General features: G+C 32.8%; 1 protein-coding gene across 1 annotated transcript; it reads right to left on the bottom strand.

The window, feature by feature from the left end:
• Positions 1-4,855: 4,855 nt before the first annotated feature.
• LOC124359111 (zinc transporter ZIP13 homolog) lies at positions 4,856-26,850 on the bottom strand. The gene is made up of 4 exons (XM_046811565.1): positions 26,585-26,850; positions 21,337-21,465; positions 11,279-11,426; positions 4,856-8,935 (listed from the first exon to the last, which is right to left on the bottom strand). Exons 1-4 carry the CDS (start codon positions 26,825-26,827, stop codon positions 8,757-8,759), a joined length of 699 nt encoding a protein of 232 aa, XP_046667521.1. The 5' UTR covers positions 26,828-26,850; the 3' UTR covers positions 4,856-8,756.
• Between the last annotated feature and the right edge of the window lie 344 nt (positions 26,851-27,194).

Here is a 27,194-nt window from a genome sequence, read left to right as displayed (position 1 = left end):
TATCTTTTGTTTCATAATATAAACACTCTGAAGTATTTGCACCTCCCAAGGAAACTGCACCAAGACCTTTGCAGATTAGTAAAAAAAATCTGCTGAATTTCAACTAGTCTCATCTAGGAGGAAGAAGATGCAAAATAACCAAGCCCAAAGACAAGTTGGTCTTAACCAAAACAAGCCTAGGCCTAGGTCTACTGCAATTATTGGTACCAAATCGACTGCTGACATCCCCACAGTAAGTAGAAATAAATGGCTTTTTATTTCTAGGCTTTCAACTAAAGTAGATGAAAACAGACTCTCAAATTACGTGAAATGTGACATAGGATCTAAAGTGGTTATTGAAGGGTGGATGTCTAAATATAACACCTACAAATCCTATAAAATTGGGTTGCTAGAGCACAAAGTTAAAGATGCTCTAAATTCAGAGCATTGGCCTGAAGGAGCTCTGGTAAGAATGTTCCGCCCCCCTCGTAACCCTCAAAGCCAACAGGAGGCTAAGACCAACTCTGCGGATATAGATTTTTTAGAAAAAGTTGTGTTCTCTTTAAATCCAATATAAACAACAGTGTGAGATCTGTGTCTCCTATAACTGAGTTTAAATTTAATTCTGACTCAGAATGTAGGGCTAATCGGAAAATCTCATTTGGCAATGTGCAATGCCTAACAAACAAGGTGCTGGAAATTGAAGCTTTGATGACCACTGAGATGTTCTCAGTCCATTGTTTTGTAGAACACTGGCTAAATCATTACAACAGTACCCTGTATAATTTTAAGGGATTTAAATTAGCCTCGATTTAATGCAGGCGTCACTCGATTCATGGTGGTGCTGCTGTGTTTGTCTGTGATGCAATAAAATACTGTGTGGTTGATGTTGAGAGGTTCTATATAGAACTGAACTTTGAAGCCTGTGCTGGTAGACTATTTTATCCTAAAACAATCGTAATAATACAGGCCAAGTGGAAGTAACAGTAAAATTTTCTTTGATCAATTGGAGGCTCTACTGGAATATCTGACTAAATTAAATTGTGACCTTTTAATTTGTGCAGATTTTAACATCGAGCTCTGCGGAAATTCAAAGGAAACTACTGTGCTGCATAACATTCTTTGCTCTGCTGGTTTGTATTCCACGAACTATGAACCTACCAGAGGCCTAGCATGTATTGATAATATTGCTACCAATTTTACTCCCTCATCTTACCTGACTGAGGTTTTGGATTGGCCTATTTCTGATCATAAGTTCATGATTATTGAACTTCTTGCATATTCAAATCTGTGTACCAATGATGTACAAAATCAAAAGATTTTGCCTATTAAACACCGCCCATTCCCACTAGGTGCTCTTGCAGATTTCAAACGCTGCTTGGATACACTCGATTGGGTAAGCATGCTATCTGATGTGGACTCAGAAACTTCATATAATAGGTTCCATCAAACTTTTGTCTACTGGTTGGACATTCATTTGCCAGAAAAGAAAATTAAGCCTTCAAAAAAACCGGCTACAAGAGCTAAGTGGTATACACCTGAACTGGACAATCTTAAAAACATAGTGATGTGCTTGTTTCGTCGTTCCCAAACAACTGGCCTGGAGAGTGATATAAACTCCTATAAAATTGCTAAGAAACTACAAAATTGCCCTGTGTCAAGCTAAGAAGAAATTTAACAAGAACTTTATTGCAACTGCTAGCAATAAATGTAAAGCAGCATGGCAGGTCATCAAAATGGGGTCCGGTGCCTCATCTGCTACACACACAGCCCCTGATGCAGACAGCCTCAATAAGTTCTTCACTGCCAGTGTCGAAGAGGTGAGGAGAAGTATCCAGCCAACAAACACTTCTGCTCACAGTCAGCCCTAGTGATATTGTGAGTGTAGTGGCCAGGCTCAAGTCAACCAAAAGTTGTGACATCTACAGTATGTCCGCTGTACTTATAAAAAGTGTCATACATGAAATTGCCATTCCCTTATCCATATGTATAAATAATTGTCTCTTGGAAAGCAATTTCCCAGCCAAACTTAAAAGTATCAAAGGTTGTTCCAATATTTAAGAAGGGTAACAGCAATGAATGTGACAGCTATAAACCGATCTCCCTGGTCTCTGTCTTCTCCAAAATTTTTGAAGTAGTTATAAAAAGTCAGGTGAGTACTTTCTTTGAACAAAGCAATATTTTTAGAACTAGCCAGTTTGGTTTCAGGCCGGGGAGGTCCACGATCGATGCAGTTGATAAGCTTATATCCTTCATCCATTCTAACCTTGTAGTGGGATTATCCACTGGTGCCGTCTTGTGTGACCTATCAAAAGCCTTTGACTGTGTCGATCAGGACATACTCCTGAAAAAACTAGAATTGTATGGTGTGATTGACCGTCAACAAGCTCTTTTCAAGTCATACCTCAGTGAAAGGTACCAAACAGTTTGTTCAAATGGAAAGTTTTCTGAATATTCTGAGGTTAAGTACGGGGTACCACAGAGGTCGGTGCTGGGCCCATTTCTATTCATAGTTATGGTAAACGACTTGGTTTCTTGTGTAAGCTCGAAATCTATAATGTTTGCTGATGATGCAACTTTTGCCACATCACGCTTATCAATCGCTTCCTTGCAGACAGAGACTGATTGATAGTTTACTTATACAGGCGAATAACTGGCACAGAGCCAACATGTTTCTGATGAATGTAGAGAAAAAAAAAATTATTTTTCTTTTAGTAACCATGGAAATAATGACAGTAGCCAAACGGTGAAGCTTTTGTGAATTATACTTGATCCAAAGCTATCCTGGAATCCTCATGTTGACTATGTGTGTAAATGGTTGCATAGAGCTATTTACCTTCTAAGACACCTTAAACAATGCATACCAAATGATAGCTTAAGAATGGTTTATTTTGCATCTTTTCATAGCACGATAGCTTATGGTTTGCTCTTTTGGGGCAACTCCAGTGGCGTAAACAGTGTTTTGATCACGCAAAAGAAGGCCATGAGAATTTTAGATGGGAATGATCCCAGAGCTCACTGCAGACCTATATTTGTAAAATTAAAAATATTAACAGTGGTAAATCTTAACATACTTTTTGCTTTGTTGCATTTTAAGAAAAATTTTAGCAGCTTCACGCTTAACAAGCATGTACATAATTATATAACTAGAAATAGAGATTTAATTAATAGACCATACACGAGATTGAGTAAGATCTTGTTTTCCTATGAGTTTGTTGGTATATCGCTTTTTAACAAAAAAAAGCGACATTTAAGTGCTCAGAATGTCAGTGTAAATCGATTTTTAAGTCATGCATGACTGGCTTATTGAAAGACCTTTTTACAAACTCAATGAATTTTACAGTTCTGACACTAGCATGTTAATGTTTGAGGAGTTATAAGTTACATGTGTATTTTAATTTTTACCTAAACTGTAGCTTATTTTTGATTATTTTTTGCCTATGTTACCATTTTAAAAGTATCATATTTCCATGTTACGTCGCATGTTAAGTTAAAATAATGTCTTGCACTGGGTTGCATGTTTTGTTTTTTTTACATTATTACTATTCTACTTAACTTTTAAACTTAATATTTATTTAAAAAAACACTTTTTAACTTATTAACTATTGGTTTTAGCTATCGCTTTGATTTAACAGTATTATGCCCGTGATTTAACTACGAGTTTACTGCATGATTGATTACCATTGTTTACATGTAATGTATATATATTTGAATGTAATTCTTGATCTGTTTTAACTTGCAAATTGTAATAATTGCATCATATTGTGACGAGATCCATTGCATGTAAATGTTTAAACAACCATCCTCCCTCTGCAAAACAATATATATCTCTGCTAGTTCGTGAAGGATAAGCTAACATACCAAAATAAACAATTACTAACATTTTTTTGTGGTAATCAGGTTAGTGAAGAACTATGTACACAATAAAAACAATTCATTTAGTACCTAGGCCTAATTCTTAAAATTTAGATGTCCTTTTCAAATTTCTTTTATATATATAATTTTCAACTTATAGTGTAAAATAAATTACATAATTTTCTAAAGCATTTTTTCCTGTTTTGAATACTGTACTTCTATGGGTAGACATAGGTTCTATAGTAATAATGTGATTTCCACAGTATAAGTGTTATAAATCATTTGTAAAATGAAGGTTAAGTGATGAGATATTTGTTACATAGAGGGTTAAGTTCAGCTTTAAGAACCCCTTTGTAGTGAATATTGGTCACATTTAACTTAACACAACAAACCTTGTTATCGAGAATTTCCTGATATACGGGAATTTTTTTCCCTTGAGATACGTTATATTGAGGCTCTACTGTACTCTGCAATGAGAATATGTATGAAGCTACAGAATTCACATACAACACCATCTGTTGGATCAGGCCTACTATACTACTGCTAACTACTATAAATATTATTAGGTTTTTTTCTGAATTTTAACTGAATCAGTGTTCTTATTAGTTTACTCCTATGTTAATTTTGCAAATACGAATTTCTGTTTAGTTAATATATTGCTATATATGTTATCATGGCATGTTTCATGTGTTTAATTAAGCATGGCTAAAAAATATTTTAATTGATTTTATAAAGAATAAATAAATAAACCAAACTGCCAAATTTATTATTTAATTAATTTTATTTAACAAATTTTCAGTTTCAATTTACATTTTTTTTTTTAGATATTCTGCAATTGTAATAGAAGACATTAAAAAAAAACAAGATGATATTAAAAGAGTCTTTTCCCCATGATATACGAGATGATTGGTTTAGGCTCCAACTCAAATTCTGGACACACCATTGTTTAACTGAAAATGAAATTTTATAGTACAAAAATTAAAAATTGGAGAAATCAGAATGGAATAAAAATTAAAAGAAATAGTAATCAAAATAAAGATTTAATAGGCTAAGTCAAATTGAAACATCAATATTGAAAAATAGGTTAAAATTAATTAAAAATACATTTACGTTTTATTCACAATAGTTTATTTATACATTACAAACTTCAAATATTACAAAAATAGCTGTACATACTAATATCAATGAATATAATAAATCTCATATCACAATTGGCTTAGCCTATTGCCAGTGCTAGTGCACTAGAGAAAAGCTAACAATCATTTCAGTTCCTCCTCAGTTTCATACAAAAATGTTACTATAATATTAAACATTTTAAAAATGTATTTATTTATATTTATTTTACTCACATTAAAAAATTAAATAAATTAAAAACAGGAAATTATTAAAGTAAAAAAATTCAAATTATCAATTAATTTACAAGTACTATGTTTTAACAACAAGGAAAATTTATAGTAAAAAGTTAAGAGTTCATAGTGAAACCTTTTAACCCTTTCTGTGCTAGATATTGTTTGTCCTGTGTATCGCACAAGATATGTTTTGTGTACACACAACAGATTTGGCAATAAAATCCAAGTTTGGCATTTTAAAAGTGCTTATCGTGAAAATACCCTTACAACTAGAAAAACAATCAGTAGCTAAAAACAAATTTTTTTAAATAGTTAGTTAACATCACTGTCTCTTGTATTTCGTTTGGATTTTGATGGTTTTAGAATTTCAATTAATTATAGACGCCTATTTTTGAATGAAAGAATGTATTATTTTGAACAAGTTTCAGAATTAATTTAAATTTATTAATAATTTTCTTGTAAATGCCTGGGAAAACATATGTTGGCACAGAAAGGGTTGATGAAACTATATAATCTAGCCATTACTAGAAACATGTTTTCCACAATGAATAATAATTTGCATTTAACAAAAATCTCATGAATATACGAAATTGATAAATATAGCAATATTCTTTTGAATTTAAGTAACACCAAATATAAAATGAAATTTAATTTATAACTTTTGTTTTGCAATACCATTTTACATTTAGATTTTTAAATATTTGTTTACAACAAGTGGTGAAAAGTATTTAAAACAACATTCTTAGTTTAAAAAAACTGATTTGAAATATCACACTCCTAGAATGTAATCATAAAGTTCATATCAGTGAAAGTAAACTTACTCTAGCACTTTAAACTATGACTTATTTTGATTAAACAAATGATAAATTAACATTATGTACATAACTAAAGCTACTTATTGGCTGATTATAAGAATAGAAATAAATACAATCACATTATTTTACTCAACTATCCATTCTACTCGTTCAATTAAAACGCTTCGTCATGATATAAACATTCACTTGACAACATCTGCAAAAAAACATGGTCATTTACCTAAACTGTGATATAAAAATACACACATAAATATTTATTACTGGCCATTAAGACAAAATATTGTATTTTGTAGCACCTTTTTAAAAAAGGATTTTATAATCTGCCAAGTAGGATGTCAGTGAATTACAATACATAAATTAATAAAAGGTATTAAAATAAAGTATAACAATAAATAACTCCTTCTTACCCTGGGTCCCGTATTATCAGTTACAGACTAATAAATCCGCTCGCATCGTGCTGGTACAAACATTATTTGTGCAAAATGAGATGAAAATCACTCTTATTAACGATCAAAAGTCATCTTAAGCTAGAACTTGTCAAAAACGCAAACAACTAAAATACCATGTGTAGAAGAAAACCTAGGCTAAAACTATTATAATAATAAGAAAATGGCATATAATATAAACTGATGTGACTTACTTTTAGGATAAGTAGCACCTTAGTTGAGCTACTGAGAATGCTATTTGTTCAGTCTACAATGTACGTACAATATCTACAATGAATATACACTAAGATACATGGTAACGTGAGACAGGCCAGAGACAACATTCTTACATTTGTGGGAACAATATTGTGTTTTGTACATACTGTGTTTTTATAAACTCGTTTCTTATACATTCAAAATCACAATAATTGTTAGTAACATTTTAATTTCAAAATGTAATCCAACTCTTTCAACAAGTTGCAATGGTATATAGCGGCATGTTACATCAGTCATTATTATACTCAATATTTAAAAAAGACCTACTTTGATATGCAGCAAGGCAATAAATTAATTCCATTTTTGTTTTAGTTGTTAAGTTAAATGAGCCATTAGTTTTAGAAAAATAATATCTACATTATTTATGTATGTGTTGATTGTAGTAAGCTAATAATAATTGCATGTAGGGTTCAAATTTAATTTTTCTTATTTTTGCACAAATAAAAAAGAAATATTTGTGGAATATTTAATTTAATAATGGCAGGAGTTTACTTTGTAACTCTGCAAAGTAATTTACTAATTCACTATAACCCCTTTATGGTTGTAATAAGATTCAGTGAATTTGATGTGATATTTGCATATCATGGCAAGTAAGGTAATGGTGAGATTCATAATGGGCTTAACATCGCTGTTGGGGCAATACACATTAAATCCTGGTGTTTTGCCTAAACAGCATTCAGATAAGACAAATTAAAAATAACAACAATAAGTATAATGGTAACATATTTAAAATATTGTATTTTTTGAATACTCAGAATTGAAATACCTCATTAAACATCTAAGACATGAACTTCTATACAGTAGTTATGTTTAACAGCTAAATTAAGAGATCTGCTTTTGGAATGTCAACACAAATTGAATCATAAGAGGGCAATAGAGTACATGACAAAAAGTAAATATCATTTACACAATGAAACGTTTCTCATTACGCAGAGTTAATTAGTACTCTTAAGGCAAGTTTGATCAAGGGTCTTATATTTTATTCTGTTGGAAAATTGAATGTGAGAAAACTGATTCTGTTGTGAAATCTATTTCCTTTTATAATCTGTTTTAAATTTTAGAGCTAAATGCCATTAATGTACTTGCATTATGAAATTCCATTCATACCTAAGGTGAATAATATTAAAATTTGAATTTATAATAATCAATTGATATTTGTAAAGTTAAATCCATGCTATGCATTTGGGCGGTTTGAATCTGTACTCACAAAATATTTGGACCAATGACAAATTGTTTTTATGCCACCTATTACTCTTAACCTTAACTCATCACCTCTTTACAGTAAAATTTATCGTAACCACTCATAAAACATGCATATGCTTGAAAATTTGCTTGGAATTCTTTAAAAAATACAACATACATGCAAAGATAAATAACCAACTTTATGCATATTACTTAAACATTGCTTCAGGACATAAAATTAAAGACTGGTGGAATTTTACATTAGATTTTAAATATATAGTGTATTTAATGTATTAAATACCTACTGTAGTAAATAGTTCCATTTATTTACAATTACTTTTAATATCCAAATTAACTGCAACAACATTGTGCATAATCATGTAGTCATCCATTGTAGAAGGAGATCAGTTGAACCAACTTACCTCAACAGACTAGAAAGAATTAACATATTAGACGATCATGAGTACCTTTCACTTTGCATTTAGACAATTTAATCAAATGGTATTTGTTTAACTTGTAATAACATTGTAATAATAAATTACAACCATTCACTGTGACAATAATAAATAATTATGGTTGAAATTAATTATTATAAGTAATGCTTTTGCTGATCATTATTTATAGAAAATACAACAGGAGTTAAAACGGTGCAAATTAGTCTGAAAAAATTGAGGTGAAGGTTAGGTCTCTGAGTTAATTCTCTTCTTCCTCACTGTTTAGAAAATCAAAACCTATTATTATATAGGTAATTCAAATATGATTTAAAAACTAAATCAAACAGGACAGAAAAATATTGAATTAAAATCTGATGTTAAACATTGTAGACCAAGTGCAAGTGCAGAATTAGGCCAGCTCACGCACACAAGAGGTGAGGACTAGCCCTCACATATCGAGGTGAGCACTGCCATGAGCACAATACCACACACCAGTGACAGCAGCTGTTTGATGGACTCCCTAGGATTCTCCTCTTGTAGCAGTTCTGGCAGCACCGTCACCAGGGAGATGTGGAGGAACCCACCGGCAGTAAATGGTAGGATCCAGGATGTCTTGGCCTCTACAACAACAGGAAAATAAATAATAATTAACAAATAAAAATGATATAAAGAGCACTAACTTGAAGTTTCAATTGATTTAGTGTTTTCGCACCAAATAAAAATTGTGACCAACAATTGATAAACAACACTGATCACACTGTAACAAAAATCAGTATGTGGGAAGTATATAGCTAGACATATATATTAAAATGTGTTAAATTATAATATCATCAGACAGCCGATATACAATAGGAATGAAAGAAATAGGTACCGCTCAACATGCAAGTGGAAAGGGTTAATATATTGTTCTATTATATACATTATTGGATATTTATCAATGGTTTTTTGTTCTTTTCTTAAAGTTTGTTATTGACGATCAACCCATTGTGGATCACTGACGAGCTGGGCTTGTCACGCAGCGGCTGGGCCTAACAGCACAATGACGAGCTCAGGTCACAAAAGCGGTCTGCTTTTAAGTATCCCTCCAAATAGTTTTATTAATGTCTGATAGATCGGGCGATGTCTTCATTTGTCAACTAAGAGTGTTTAACAACGGTCTACGTTTAGAGTTTTCAAAAATTTTATAAATATCCTACAGATCGCAGTTGTATGTCGAAGTTGAAAAATCATTCATATGAGTTTACTCTCTGCTTTTTAGCGCTTCTGATTGGGTGTTTTCCTCAGTTGTTTTTATAATACTTTTGAGGTTAGTGACACAGAACTAAACGACGCAGATGTACATGTTGGCGGGTTTAGTCTAGACAATGACCCGGATGTTGTAATCGCTTCGCCCGAGCCGCTTTATTTAGACTATGATTCAGACATCATCCCTTGCCACCCCGGAACCTTGATCGCGTGTTATCGTTCCTACATCACGGATACCCCAGCAGGCCCATGTTCCATCTGAACGAATACATTCACAGCTGAATTTTCTAGTATACAATAGCGAGTGATACGATGTGGCGCAACATTGTTGTTCGTGCGGCCGCTAACCGTAAATTAATTCGTGCCCGCGCGCCAAAACAATAAGATCCGCAATGGGTTAATGGCTTGAGGGGATAATAGGAGGTCGAACATTTGCCATCGTTATATGTTACAAAATGTATAACACAACGTTTCGAGGATTGAAATCTACTGCTTTCCTCAGGTGTAATAAACTTAATACATAACTATGTACTTAAAAAACCTACAACGTGCAGCAACGGACTGTCACTAAATGGTTTTATTATATTACAACTAATACAAGTGTCCAAATAGTAACACTATTATATTATACTTATTTGAAACCATGAATTGTAAATAATGAACTAAAACAGTAGTTTTCTGTGTATTTAAAGAACAAAGGTAAGAAAGAAGTGGCTTGAAGATTGGACTGGAGATGTAAACTTGGACAAAAGACATCCAAAGATAACAGAAATTTTCTCACAGAGAAACACAATATTGACCTTGCCGGCTGTTAATTAAGTGTGTAGGTAGACTGTATTCCAGATTTATCCATTAGTAAAAAATTACAATACTTTGTTTATGTTTAGTTTTTATTTAATTGGTTATGTACACCAAATTGTTCATTCTATACTTATGAGTGTACTCGTTGGGAATATATTGTTCCAAGTAATTTTTGAAGATTTTTATGCATTAAATTGAGACATCTATTTTTTAATAACATTGGCTCTGCCATTTTTTACCAACACATAAATAAAATTGGATATTATTTTATTACATGTATTTATATTTTAATGAGGAAAAATATACACATAGGTATAACAAGAAATATTTCAACGTATCCAGACTGTGATAACGTAAAAATTTTAAAGCTGTGATAAACATGAAATTAAGTTAGGTCTACGAGTTACCAGATGCAAAAAGTATATTCAAGAGTTTGTATGAAAAATATGTTTTATGATAATGATTCCTCCATACATAATTAGGAGGAAATAATTGGCTGGCTAAGCCAAACTTAGGCTGTCTATTTTTATAGAAATGGAGATTATTACTCCGATGGCAATCAATGGTTTTGATACAGATAATGAAGACAAAGTATATAATACAAACATACGACAAAATGAGTGCACTATCCATGAAGAAAAAAAGTAGGTTTTATCCCTGTCACTTAAGAGGAGTGGGAGTGCCGTCTCTTCCAGCCCAATGGTGTCACTCAGACCTATGCTTGACCCTTTGGCTCTAACACTGAGACAAAGAGAATATCCCCTTGGCATTGATCAAGGTGTATCGCTGTGTTATCTTTACCCGGATCATCTTTACAATTGAGGAGTATCACACACCTGGACATTCATTCTGTAGCAAAGATCAGATTTTTTTTGGATTCGACAGTGATATTTTCTAACTTCAAAATGTATACACACCCATAATAGTGCCAGCCCCACTGCAAGTGACAGCAGTAAGAGCCCCGACCAGCCCTGCTGTGCCCGTCAGTAGCTGAGCCCGGGCTGCGTCCCACCGCGAAAATCCAGCCCTCAACAGTATGGCAAAGTCCCCGATCTCATGAGGCACCTGTAACACAGCAAACAAGTGCATTTTTATAACTAAGCCGTTTTGAGATTCTTTGTTTTATATCAAAATCTGGTTATTCACTAGATATAGGTGTATAGGACACCTAGTTGTATGTTTGGAATTCTTCAACACTTGATTTGGCACAAACATATGAGTAAACATAATAGCACTCAGATCGTGTACAAAGATAAATAAATTTAATTAAAAAAGAAATTCAGATCTGAAAAATAAATATAAACATAAAGAATAGCATTGTGTTTTTTTTAATAAATGAAAGAACAGATTACGAAATATAATATTTAATAACTTTTATTTGTCATAATGGGGTGGGGTAGAATAACCACAGTGAATAAAAAGCTATAATAAATACAAGTCCGATTACAGTTTTAATGAGAAACAATTTGAAATATTCAATCTTTCCTTTGGTTCATGTGGCAAGGTGTGACGTAAAAATAACACAATAAGTAGACTAATACCACAAATGAAGAGAATTTATTCAATTTTTACTCTTGAAAAAGCCCACTGTACAATAACATAGTCTAGCGTACAAGGTAGATTTTTTATATATGTTCACGTATACAGTAATTTGAATGTTACATAAATACTAACAAAGAAAAATGAATTTACATTATCGAGCAATCGCCTTTACAAAAAATAACTGGTTTGATAAACAAGTTGATAAATTTGTTTATAGATTTATATAATAGTCTTTTTTAGTAACACAACAAACATTGCACATATCTGCCAAAAACTGAAAAAAATATTTTCAAATGAACAAATGATTACATATTTTAGCATTGGATAACATTATCTTCTCATATAATATTACATTTAATCAAAGCATGTACTTGTTAAAGAGAAAGTAAAAAGAAGTATGTGCATACACTGCGCATAACCTTGAATTTTACTAATCAATGTTGTTATCTGACAGTTAAATAGTTAAGGTGACCAGACGTCAAGCTTTCGGCGGAACAGTCCCAATTTAGTAGCCATGTCCCAGTGTCCTCACAATTCCTGTTGGGACAGCCGAATGTCCCGTTTTATTATATTGATTCAAATTTTAATATGAAAATACTCATTGATTTATTATATGGCTAAGATAATTTAAAAAAAATGTGTAATAAGAATAATCTCTTAACTGAATATAATATGATGTATAAAACATATTGCATAAAGAAAAAGACATATGTCAGCGTTTTTAAATTTTTAAAGAAACTAATAGTGACTCAGATATGAGATTTGTAATGCAGAATTCAGTGTCTCACAGGGGAAAATCAGACTTAAACAAACACACTGTTAGTGATAGACTTAAAAAGACTGATGGCAGCTTTATCCACAAACTCATTAAACAAGTTTTTCATAAACACTTAGCTAAGAAACTGATTTGAATTAGCAGCAGTCAAAGGGGCCCTCGACTTTCATACAATGAACTACAATCAAAGCTTTTGCTCAACTGATTGTACCTCAAAGTTGATTCAAAAGAAGTTTGACCTAAAATTATCTTGTGGGCATACAAACTCTGAGGCGATAAATAGTTAATGTGTTGGTGCTGCACTTGGATGAACTGAAAGTACACCTTGAGAAAGCAAAGCATGTATCAGTTTACATTAATGCTTTAAATTACAAAGCCTTAAAAAACTCTTTTTATTTTGGTGTGTTATTTTGATTTACTTGAAGGAGCTAAAGACAAGCTTAAGGAAATATAATACATTTACCGATAAAATAGGTGAGTTTTGTTCTGACAACACCAACACAAACTTTGGTGGTGCAGCTCAAAGAAGACAAAACAATGTCTTTTCTAAAGAGAAACAAGTTACCAATAATAACATCACTAGCATTGGTTGTGCAGTGAAAATAATTAGCAATACCCTTCAAACAGTTGCAGATGGACTTCTAATTGATGTTAATTGATGTTGGAACAGTAATTGTATAAATTGTACTTGTATTTTTACATCTACACAGTGCATGTGGAAGAGTTTTGTGAGGAAGCTAGTATTGTGCACCAGCAAAACTAGGTGGTTAGCGTAGATGCAAGCAGCTGAGAGAATTCTGAACCTGTTTGGGCCCATGAAATAAAATTTATTTGCTAATGTAAAGTCCAAAATCACTCGGAGATTTTTTTGAAACCCCGACAAATGAGCTTCGATTGTATTTTGTACACAACCAAGCAGCCATCTTCCATCAGGCTATTTTACAAGTTGAGGGCCAACACATAAATGCTGTTGAAATAGCCGTTGTTCTCTCTTATTTGATGAAGTACAAAGAAATGAAAAAAATTCCTTTCATGCCTTTTTTTATGGTCAGCAATGAAAAAACTTGAAGCCAATTTTCAGTCAAGTTTTATGACTTACACTCCTGCATTGGATTTTATATAATTATATATTTATATAATACCTGCATTGAGTATTTCAGGCAATGGGCCTGCCATTTCGAAGAGCTTGAAGAACTTTGTTGGCTCTATCTGAAGGAAGTTCCAGTTTAATAAAATGTGATTTCAGGTAAAAATGTCTTAACTCTATACTAATATAAAGTACTTATACTTTTTTTTACAAAACTATAAGTTGCTGGGTTTAAGCTATTAAATAAGTTGAATTGGGAAATTAAAATGAGGCTTTTTTACAATGGGTTGAGCTGCTAATGAATAAATTTACCAATAGAAGTTCTATTTCTGTTGATGACAATGTGCCGTTAACGAGTTAAACTGCTTAAAAAAATTATATGACTGAAGAAAAAATCTGCCTGGTACCAATACACCAGTGGAGAGAGTTTTCACTCTCATGAACAAGTTTTGGATTGCAAATAAATCACAGTTAAAATTGAAAACAATGAAATGCATAAAGTTGAAAGCTGAAATATAACGTAAATTTAAGCTGTGCTTAATTTTATGATAACATCAAAGTAAATTCAAAGTTAGTCAAAAGCTATCCACTGCTCTGACAAGTATCGGTAAATTTTTACATTATTTTCTCTACGAAAGGTGTTCAATTGTACACTTTATTTTTTTCACACACATCTCTTGTATTTTATATAACTAATAAATTGGTATTCTATTCTATGTGAGTTTGATTACAAATGCTGTTTTACAATATTAAGTAGTTTTCAGACCAAAGCTCAATATTATTTTATTTAACTTTATATTTTAAAACTAGAATAATGGTTACTATAAGAGTACAAAGAAACTCTTAAAGCAAAGTAATAAATAGCAAAGAGGTATAAAAAGCTGTAAAATTACTCTAAAAAGGCAAAAAACTCATAACGTGACATAATTTATCAAACTTTCCGGCGCCCCATTTTTATGTTTCAAATAGTCACCTTATTAATAATGCAATCATGTTTACTTCACTGTAAATATTATCATATGACTGCCTTGTGTCAACATATTGTAATCTAGTTTGTTTCCTTTAAAGTTTACATCCAGACAGTCCATTTCAAAGTTCAGCTAAATTTTTTGTGATGAAATTTGGTAAGCAGTTTTGAGTACTCTATGTAAGAGTAACGCAGAATGAATGGGGGGGGGGGGGGACTCACTACCAACAGTCAACTCACTGAGCATTTATTGAGGAAGTGGAATCGGCAAAGACAACTGAACTATAACAGGTTATCATAACAGATAATTGTGTCCAAACAATTAAGAGGTTAAGTTTTAAAATATTTGAAGTACTTACAGAGATGGGAATATCTCCAAAATAAAATCTCAACTAATTTGTTTAGTATCTACCTAGTATTTAAATTCATAAAAGGGAAAACTTTTGTTTAATTTGTCGTGAGTATTTTTAAATTACTCAGTTATTTGGTTAGGTAAGTTTTCTTACGTTAATAATTATTTGTAAAAAGTTGTGATTTTTTCTAATTTACAATATGTTATTATGCTAAGGTAGTTTATTTTTTTTAATTTAAATAAACTTGATTTATTTTTGCATCAATTAAATCTATAAAACAAAGTTTGTTTATTGTGTGACTTTTGGAATGATTTTTGCTTATATATGAGAAGAAAATAAAAATTATCACCTCATTTAAGAGAACAGTTAAATAGTACATTTAATATTAAATAACAATTACATTATACAAAAGGAGCAAAGAAACAATCCAATGTACATTTTCCAGTTTCCTCTTATAGGAGGCAGCCAAAAATAAATCAAAACATAGCAATCCATTAGTAATAAATACTGTTCATCACCAAAAAAGCAATGAACAATCATAAAATTACGCTAAAATAATTGTTACAAATGAAAATATTATTTATCGTATTTAAAATTATCAGAAAATATATGCGTTTTATAGAAAAAATGTGTTGACCAGCACATTTAAAAATGGCAGTTGAATTTGGAAATTCTAAAATCATATTTTGAATAATCACTAAAAATAGGTGAAATCCCCCATTTAAGTTTTTCTGTAATTTTATTTGTTTTTGAGATACCAATGGTGGTAACACATATAATAGAGACTCTGTATAGAAAAATTAAGCCTTTAAAAGTCAATAAAATACGTATATAATTCTAACTATTCAAATAAGGCTTTGATTATATTTCAATCTATGAGAAGATATTGTATCAAATACCAAATTCTGTTGCTGCTTGAAACAGTAGTTGTACACTATCTAGCAGAAAATGAAGGAAACAGCAATTATAAATATATTACATAAAACTATTAAACACATGTTATACTGAGTAAACTCTGACAATAATACCAAAGTACTCAACATTCTATTTTTAACTCATAAAAATGAAACAATTACTATAAGATATAATTAGATTGAAACTCCAACAAAAATTTAGTATATAGTAACACTACTTTGGCTTTAAACAAACAAAACTAGGTTTAACAGAAATGGAAATGGTTCCATACAGATGGAAATTGTATTCTCTAAAAAGTTAAAAAATAAAGTTCCAGTAGTTTTTGTTTTAAAAATTCTTATTTTAATTTTTTAAACAATTAGAACTAATAATCAAGAAACAAAGTATGTAAAATTTGTATCAGACAAAGCTACATAAACCTTTAAACCAATATTATTTTTTATTAATACAGTAGAGTCCCGATAGTTCGAGTCTCGATAGTCCGAGGTTCCGTTAAATCCGAGCCAACACATCAGGGTTGCTACAGGAGTCCAATAATGAGATTCCCTGACTTTTCCCTGATTTCCAGACCAAATTTTTCATTTTTCCCTGACTTTTTTCGACGCAATCCCCAGGGTTTTTGGCAATTAACGGGTGGAAAAAAGCGGTGTTGAGGCTAACAGGGTGGCAAATATAAAAAAGCAAAAAATAAAGTGAACACAGTTTAATACGTACAAAAAGATTGACTTAAATGATCTTTTACAACACAGAAGTAAAATATGCGCCGCGTCGTCTGCAGGCTTGGACTCGGTGCAGCGGCAGTAAGTTTATTTGTGTAAAGGGATTTTATATTTTTCGCTGACCAACGTCGAAATTCCCTGACTTTTCCCTGACTTGAGACCGGATTCCCTGACTTTTCCCTGACTTCCAGTCCTGGTTTTTTTCCCCTGACTTTTCCCTGACTTCCCTGATTTCCCTGACCTGTAGCATTCCTGCACATGTAAAAAAATAAAATATGATATTAACATATTTGTATAACACACTCGAGCGCATGTCTGTAAACTGAGTGCTAGGCTACTTGGAGAAGCCGGCAGCCTGACTCATCAGTGCCACTTCATTTGCACCGCCCCACCCCCACCCTATTGTCAAGGCCACGGAACATCGCGCCCCGTATTGTCTAAAAATAAATCAGTCCGTTGCTCATCACGTTCGACTGCGGTACGGTTGTTCTAGATTACAATCGCAGTGCGCTTACCCGTCTGTTATTTACAACGTACAGTACTTGTCTAAATATTAAGTTTTAGTAAAAAAGTATTTTCTGAAGTGTTTATGTGTTCATTGTACAGTGAACTATGAGTTCAAAAAGTAAAAGAAAGTTTGTACCGATAAAAACAAAACTAGAAGCTCTTAAAAGACTTGATAAAGGTGAAACGTTAGAAAAATTAGCTGCCGAGTACGGAGTTGGTGAAGTGACAGTTGGTGACTGGCGAAGGAATCGCGATAAAATTTTAAAGTTTGCATCAGAAAAGTGCTCGGAAAAGTGTACTAATGAGCGGAAGTCTATGAAGAAAGCAGAGTATGAAAAAACTAGCGAGGCCCTATTGTTATGGTTTTGTCAACAAAGAAACAAAGGTTGTCCTATTTCCGGACCTATTTTACAGGAAAATGCATTGTACTTTCGCAATGAAATCAATGAAGGTGAGGAAGATTTTACGGCAAGTGTAGGATGGCTTGACCGTTGGAAAAAACGTTATGGCGTGAGGCAGTTAGAAATTTGTGGGGAGAAACCTTCGGCGGATTCCGAGGCAGTTGTTCAGTTCTTTGAAAAGTTAAAAAATCTTATTAAAAGTGAAAATTTAACACCTGATCAGATTTACAACTGTGATGAAACTGGTTTGAATTTTAAAACTTTGCCATCAAAACTCTAGCTTCACGCGAGGAAAAAGCTGCTCTGGGTCACAAAAAAAGCAAAGAGAGACTGACTGTGCTAGCTGCTTCAAACGCGCCGGGAAGCCATAAATTAAAACTAACTGTCATTGGCAAGTCTGCTAAGCCTCGTGCGTTTAAAAACATGTCTATTTCATGTCTACGCACGATGTTTTTGCCACAGAACGTGACCAGCCTCATTCAGCCTATGGACCAAGGCTTGAAACTTTGAAAAAAAAGTACAGACGCCGTTTGTTGCAATCAATGTTTCAAAAAATTGAAGGAGAGGCAACCATAAAAGATTTCCTGAAAAAAGTCACAATCAAGGATGTGATTTATTGGATTGCTGAAGCTTGGAGCGAAATTAAACCAGAAACAATCCAGAAATCATGGAAGAAAATCGGAGTGTGTAAAATTGAAAATGATGATGAAGATGACGATCTACCGTTAATAAATTTAATAAACAGACTTCCTGGTTGCAATGGGACAAATCAAACTGATATTGGAGAGTGGATGAGTAGGGACGAACAGTTAGAGACAACAGACGACACCATAGTTGAGATGGTCACAGACATGACAGCTGACGGGAGTGAGGAAGAAGAAAGTGTGCAGGAGACAGACCTGGCAATGACTCACAGCGACGGCTACGCGGCACTGAATGCGGCCCTGCGCTACATAAAGCAGCAAGCAGAGGCGATAGCGGCAGACACGTTATTGCTTCGGCGGTGGAGAGACATAGCTGCCCGCAAACGCTGCAGTGTGGTGAAACAAAAAACTCTAGAAAGTTTTTTTAAGTAAACATTGCATCTTTGGACCTCTGTAAGTAATTTCTTAATGCTGGTATTTGTAATAAAAGCAAATTTCTTTTGTTTGCCTTCAGTTCTAATTATAACCCAATTTTTCTCAAAGTGTTCCGTATAATTCGAGTTCTTCACAATTCGAGGTACATTCTGGTCCTATTCACCTCGGATTACCGGGACTCTACTGTATATCATATTATCCACATTTACCAACATATTTACAATACATTCCTACTCTTTAATCTACTTCAGTTTATGAAAGACCATATCAATGATTTATAATAACAAAACACGTGACACATGTAAATAAAAAAATGAACAAAAATCTATCTTTTCATCTCAATGTCAGATTCTTTTGTTACATGGTGTGCACTTGTATAATATGATCCCATCACTTAAGTTTAAAATATAAAAAAAAATAAGCTAATTGAATTCAATCAAATTTCTTTTAGACTAAATAGGAAGATGTTATATAGCAATCACTCCAGTGACTAGCTGAGGAGAAGGTACCAATAATAAACTCAAAGAACGTTACTGACCTATATTCATCAAATAAGATGAGCTTTCCATAATAGGTTTCTCTGTTAGTTTTATGTTGTATATAAGGCTAAAATTTATCAATAACGTAAAATACAAAGATATTTTGATTCTGATAGGCTGCATTACATAATGTTTTCATCAAATATTCTTTCATCAGCTATCTTCTTGACTGGGCCCAAGCAATGCTTTATGCAGATGACACAGCCCTTCTTATTGCAAAAAAAGACTCAATATCCCTCAAACTGGACTCTTTTATAGCTCTAAATATGACAAAACAATATTGCCAACACAATAATCTTGTCCTTAATGAGAACAAAACTCAGCATCTTATATGGAAAGGCCGAAGAACAAATGACTACTATGGTCTACCAGAAATAACTCAAGATAATGAAGCAAAATATCTTGGTATTACAATAGATGACAAGCTATCTTGGAATCCACATATTGACAATCTCTGTAGTAAGCTTAACTCTAGTATTTATGCTCTTAAAAGAGTAAAAAGTTCTTGTAACCATGAAACTACAAGAACAGCTTACTTCTCTCTAGTTGAATCCCATCTTAGGTATGGATTACTAGCATGGGGCAACTCCTTAGCAAGAAACAGGGACCGTGTTCTAGTTCTACAAAAAAAAAAAGCTATCCGAATACTAGCAGGACTGGCTTCTCTCGAGTCATGCCGTCAAGCTTTTGGAGAACTTAAAATCTTGACAGTGGTCTCACTCTACATCTGCGAGGCCATCTGCTACACAATAGCTCAGAAACCTGAACACCTAGGTAACAATCACAACTATAACACTAGGAACGCCTATGACTATGCCCTACCTACACATCACCTGACCCTGTTTGAAAAGAAACCTACCTACATGGGAAGCAAATTTTTCAACCAACTTCCGGAAGAACTGAAGAGAAATAGAGAAGACAAGAACTTCAAGAGATCACTCAAGACCTGGCTGCTACAGAAATCATTTTATACTCTAGAGGAATTTTTCAATGCTTGACCTTTCTGAATACATAAAATATCCAATGTAATTTAACTACTTTATCTCATTGACTCTGTATCTTTTTGTAACCTTTTGATTGTATAATGTTTAATTAATTAAGTGTATGATTTTTTTTGACGCCAAAACTGTACTCAATGTATATGTTAATAAAGAATTTTTGACTTTTGACTTTTGATCAAGTGAGATAATGTCTTAATGTTACCTAAATTTGATTGCAGTAATTTGACCAAATGGAGACAATGTAGAGGTGTCTTGGAACTGTTGCGCTAAACTGAACTGGCCTATCAACAATCTAAGCTTATACATCTTGAATTATCTTTATAAACCACACATTCCAGAATCAAGAACATAAGTTAATATTCAAATTAAGTTAAAAACAATCCTAATATTGCCTAGATTTTAAAATACCTAAGTTAAAAAAATAAATTACTGCTGAGGCTAATATTAAAATAAGTTTTAACATGTTCAACTTATTCAACTTGTTTAAAAAACCTGTAATTGGTTTTTTACGTTAAACGTCTAATTATAAAGAGACAAATATGTAGACTTTGCAATTTTTACAAAAAAATTATTTCAATGATTTAAACCTGTAATTGGTTTTTTACGTTAAACGTCTAATTTTAAAGAAACAAATATGTAGACTTTGCAATTTTTACAAAAAAATTATTTCAATGATTTTTCTATCTTTTTCCATGAACCGAAAGGGGTGCTTAAAACCAAATTATTTAGTTTAAAAACTAAGCAATCGTGACTGACAGGGTACACGATAGTATAAGTTATTTATAGGGATCAAATTTAACAAACCATCATGACAGGCAAACAATAAAAATGTAATAAGCAAATGCATAGCAACGTGTACCCCATTGGGCGCACAACGCACTTTATGGAAGCTTAGTGTGTACCCGATGGCATTTGTGTAAGATCACGTGTACCTAATGGGGTACACATCATCGTGAATGTGTTAATATTATGTTTATATGGTATTAAAATAATTTAATTCAATACAAAACATATTTTATTGATTATTAATTATTTTGATTAATTTCTTATAACGAAGACTTTAAACAGCAACAAGAAACTCATAGCCTACCTCATGAACAAGGATGGCGAAGGTGGTGAGGGCTCCAACTCGGGGTGACAACAGGAAACTGCCACCCACTGCCAGTCCGTGAGTGAAGTTGTCTATGCTGTTGGCCATCAGGTTCAGGTAACCAGCAACCTGTACACGCAGAATTCAACTCTTATACTGTACATTTCAGTTAACATGGACATACGTTTATATCTTGTAAAATATAACATACTATAAGGGTCATTCAAAAGTAAGTTGCTTTAACCCTTTGGCTGCCATGCTATATTTGTATTTTATGTTTAAAGTCTGTCAGGCAGTTTAAGTTACCTGTATCTGAAGACTGCCAAGCCAAACTACCATATGCCTACCTGTACTGCCAGGCTTAAAATGAGCATTTCGCATAGGTAAAACAAAAACGATAATAACTTTCTTTTTTAACTAGCTAGGATCATGATTTTTGTTTTGTTTTGAACGTAATGAAATTTATTATAACTCATATAACTTTTAAAACCACTTCAAATTAATTAAACTATTTAAATAAATAAATAAATTAATTAAATTTAAAAAATGTTCAAAAAAGATTTTTTTGTATTGCAAAACGCCTTATAAATACTATAATGGGAGAAAATAAATGTTTGTTTTATGTTTACAATGTCATTGAGAGTCAATGTTCAAAAAATTACAAAAAAATATTGGAAAATAAAGGTATAATGATTATAACACTGAATCACCCACCGCGGCAACGCAAATTTTTTCATATTTTCATAATTTTATCAATGTGGTTCCAAATACTTGCTTGAATTGGTAAACATTACTAGTCTTACACTAAATTCTCTTTTTGATGTTGTTATTGGAAGAAAATTAAACTAATAAATAGGTTGTATAGTTACAAAGAGCCTTTAAAGTTAGTTGGATACAGAAGATTGAAGAGAAACAATGGCAATAAAAATTGCTTTTTCCGAGTAAAAACACTATGAACTATGAAACTACAAATTATTTTACATGATATTAGGTTGATATTGTTGATATGATATTGTTGTCAACGGCATCGGCAGCCGGCAGGTTCGCGACAGACCAACAGCCACACAATTACGTCGTTCTTCTACATGGCGTACTATATAAAGTAAGATTTTCGTAATAACTGATATTTTATGAAATAAAAACACTCTTTAGCTATTATTTTTATGTTATAAGAATTACATTGGTGGTTAAATAGCTGCGCTATAAGCCAAAAGGAAGAGGCCGATAAATTCAGCCGCTGGCAGTTTTCAAATAGTTTTACTCGGCCAAAAATATCGGCCGCTGGCAGTTTTCAACTAGTCTTAACCGGCCGAAAACATCGGCCGCTGGCAGTTTTCAGCTAGTCTTACCCGGCCGAAAATATCGGCCGCTGGCAGCCAAAGGGTTAATAAATATAAAAATTACGCACAAATTTTACAGCTTTTTTATAATGTACTTTTTAAAGAACAACTCTGAAACTACTTTTCAACATAAATAATATTTACATGTGAGCACATATCATAACAAGGTAAAAGCTGTTTCAACACGTATTGAATACAATTCTGCCGTCTATGCAAGTAACCAATCGTGGTGGTTTCCCTGGTGATGAGACTTAGTCCACTCTTTTGATTGGCTTTTTTGTTTGACATAGATAAGAGAAACCCACATTACAAATATGTATCATGATATTGAATAAGAAACTTTAGAGCTGGTTCCATATTCTTTTTTTTTAATTCAACAGCCAAGAGTTTGGGTACTCGTAAAGCACTTTTTTATACCTATGGAAAATGCTTTGAAAGATCTGTGATTGTGAAATTTAGATTTTGAACTCTGCTCTAATGATGTTGGCCACTTCGCTTTTCAACGTGAAAATTAGTTTGTTCTACATGAAAACATTGGCATAATTTTCAACTGTATTATAGCTTACAATGTAGTCTGCTTGCCTAGAAAACACTTAACAATAAATTTCTACTGGTTGCATTTTATTTAAAAAAAAATGATGCTATGTACATACTTCACAGTTGGTGGGATAGTTGATTGTGGCAGCCATTTTAGCACTAGTTTAGAATGCTTAGAATAGCATAGCGGCCTTCGCTATGACACTGCCAGACGCTACTCTACGTATGCTACCCAGCGCCACTCATATCGTGCTGCTACCCTCATCTGCTCGGTGATCAGATGTCTCAGCAACTTACTTTCTAAACGACCCTCATACCTTTACCTTAAGTAGTAATTATTACGTTTCAAACACAAAATAATTGTATTTAATTAATCACACACAAAATACTCAGAAATACATTATGTAGGCTACTTTAGCCCTAATCCTTACCATGTGGCTAATAGGGTTATATCGTCGTTCAAAACACAAAGTAGCAAGACTGCCATGATCTAAAAATGATTATATTTTCCAAGACTTGACATAAAACCATCTGAAGAAAGTTAACCATATTATTTACTGTCTCTTTATAAATAAAAATAAAAATATAAACACAAATGTAAACTCCATAACTACAACTGCTGCTGATGAAGAGTTTAATTTTGGTTAGCATAATGTTTTTACCCTTCATGAAAAATTATGTTTTGCCACTTACTTCATGTTTGGAGTGACAATATATAACTAATAAACAATGTTATCAAATTTGGGGATAAATACAGCATGGCTTGTTTTTTATATAATCAACAGTACATATTAATGATGTCTATTTAAATTCATTTATATAGGAAGTTGGCAAATATAAATATTTTTATACCAGTGCAAGTTTTAAATCATTGAATAACTCATTTCAAGTGGGTTAAAAATAAAAAAGTTAAGTCAAGGGAGCAAATCAGTTTGAAAAAAGCTTACTCAGATTTAATATTTTGGTTAATTCTGCATCTCAATACTTTTCGATAATCACAATGACACATGTACTGTTTTCTCTCCCCCCTTAAATAAGTACCATTTTATTTATAAAAAAGAGATAAACTTTTTGTAACAATTTCATTTTCATATGAGAGCTCACACTTTTATTTGCTATTCTATATATTTCAAAGTCAAAGTCAAAGTCAAAATTTCTTTATTGCCATAATAACATAAGTACGTGCATTGGCTTGCGTCAAAGTAAATATAACTAAAAACTACTAGCAATCTATGTATGGTACTCTATCTACCTTTAATATACTCTTCTATAGAATAAAAACAATTTTCAATTAGAAATGACTTGAGCTTTCTTTTAAAATAGTTTAGATCCAAGTTAGATTTAAGGTGATCAGGGAGAGCGTTAAACAATGATATGGCACTGTAATAGGTGTGATGCTTAAAGAAGGAAGTGGTATGATAAGGAATATTCAGTTTTTGTTTGTTTCGCAGGTTATATCCAGATTGAGGAACAAGAGATTGAAAAATACCATGGTTCTGCTTAAAAAACATCAAAGTGTAAAACATGTAAACACAAGGAAATGTCAGAACTTCAAGCTTTTTAAAAACAGATTTACAAGACTCTCTTTGACGAATGCCAGAAACAATTCGCATTGCCCTCTTCTGCAAGACAAAGATACAATGCGTATTGCATCTCTTGGAACCCCAGATGGTTACCGCATAAGAAAGGAAAGGAAAAATAAGTGCATAATATGTTGTAAGTAGAACATCAGTGTTTACAAAATGAGAAAGCCTACGCAGCACAAATATTCCAGAACTTATCCTCTGCGCCACGTCGCTTATATGACAGGAAAAAACTTAAATTTCTGTCAATAGATAAGCCCAAAAACTTAACGCTTTGTTCAGAAAAGACTTCTACATCATCAACCCAAACACTAAGGTCATCATTATGCTTTCTTGTGATAGCAAATTCAAGTAATGTGGTTTTATTAATGTTGATAACTAATCCATTTTCTTGGAACCATTGGACTATCCGGTTAGATTCTACAAAGGTTTTGACCTCCATGATTTCACGACATTGACTCTCTATCACAATTGATGTGTCGTCCGCAAACAAGCACAAATGGGCATCTGAGATACATCTTCTAAGATCATTAATATATAAAATAAACAAAAGAGGACCCAGAATGGAACCCTGGGGTACACCCGCCTTAACAGTTTGCACATCAGAATGCCAATGCTTTAAAGTGTTTCCATCCACAAAAGGCAATTCTACAACTTGTCGAAGTTCTTTCAAGAAAGAAGAAAACCACTGCTTTGCGACACCACGTATACCAATGCTCTCAAGCTTCTTTAGTAGATGCTCATGAGGAACCATGTCGAATGCCTTTCGCAAATTGAAAAATACACCAGAAGCAAACGCCTCTATCCAGAGCCTTGATGACTTTATCAATGAAAGTAAACATAGCATTGACAGTTGACCCCCCTTTGACAAATCCAAACTGGTTGCTGAACAAAATGTTATTTTGAATCAGAAAAGACCATAATCTACTTAAAGCTGCCTTTCCAATCAATATTAAAGTATTTATCATAATATATAAAAGAAACAACTTTTGTTATATTGTTGTGATAGAAATATATTGTTGCAGCTGATTTAACAGTGACTGGAACACAATGGTTTGACACTATAGTCATAATGGAGGAGACCTACAAGACGCTTATTCAGGTGCAAAAACATATGGTAGTCATTGGGTGTTATATTGGGGCTGTATGGAAGAATATCAAAATGTTTACAGACAAATGTTGCAATGAGATCTTGAGTCCATTTTGCTACATGTGGGACGTCCTTTTTTTGATAGTTTAAATGTTCAATAAAAATATTATAGAGAATACTTTTCAAAGATGAGGAAACTCCTCTGATAACAAATAAATAATGAAACGTTATTTAATTTTAACTTTATCTTTCACTTTGTACGCCAAATCTTCAGTAAACATAGGAACATCCACTCAAATTCTCATCCTGAGCATTCTTTTGGCCATCTATTAAAGCTCTTACCCATTTGTATGCTATTTCATTACTCAATGTTTTGTCTGTGTACTTTTGTCACAATATTTTAAGGTGAATTTCAACTATTTTCACACCTTCAGTGGAAATAAGTAACACATATTTTACAGTCGGCAAGATTCTTAACTGATAAAGGCATCATAAATACACATACACAGATTTTAATATGATCGTTTTTTGGTCTAATGGCATCTTTAATTTGCCTACATAGTTGTAAGTATACACTGTGCTAATACTGGACACCGACTGCAGCACATCAGCGACAGAATTTCAAAATGGCACTTATTTAAAACACACCTTACACAAATTGATAGAAGCTGATGGGACATAATTTTACTAGTACCTACCTGCTGGTGTGAAGGCCTAACAGTGATGAGAGGATCTGAGGCTCTCTTGCCCTTGGAGATGCAGCCCTTGTCCTCACAGTTGTTGTTGTGTTGACATCCACTGTCAACATCACTGTCCCTGTTGTCTGGTTCCATCTCTGCGTACGGATTGGGAGCCGAGAACACCTTCTCTACGATGATAAACAGCAACAGTCCCACCAGAACCCATATTCCACAGAACATGGAGGGATTACCTGTATACATCCGGTTCTCATCACATCATACATTGAAGTTTGTTACTGGCAATTATAGAAAGAAATTAAAAAATCTAATATAACATTAATTCTGCACATTATAATGTAACATTACTTGATGAATGTGTTACACTGGTGTTTTGTAGCCTAACGATGATTTAGAAAATTGTTTAAACAAATCGAGACGTCAGAACCAGAGGGTTCCATCTGCAATTTTTTGATTTTTTTCATTTTATTGTATTAATGTGTACATTAAGCCTTTTTGTACTAATATATAACACACAATCTTTGTGTAATTATGAACAGTTTAATATTTTTACAAGCAGGGAAATTTTAGTTCCATCTGCATAAGTTGGCAAACTTGAGAACCAGACAGT

The sequence above is a fragment of the Homalodisca vitripennis genome, chromosome 4 (assembly GCF_021130785.1).
Source record: "Homalodisca vitripennis isolate AUS2020 chromosome 4, UT_GWSS_2.1, whole genome shotgun sequence".
Taxonomy (NCBI): Eukaryota; Metazoa; Arthropoda; class Insecta; order Hemiptera; family Cicadellidae; genus Homalodisca; species Homalodisca vitripennis.
This window is presented reverse-complemented; position numbering and strand designations above follow the sequence as displayed.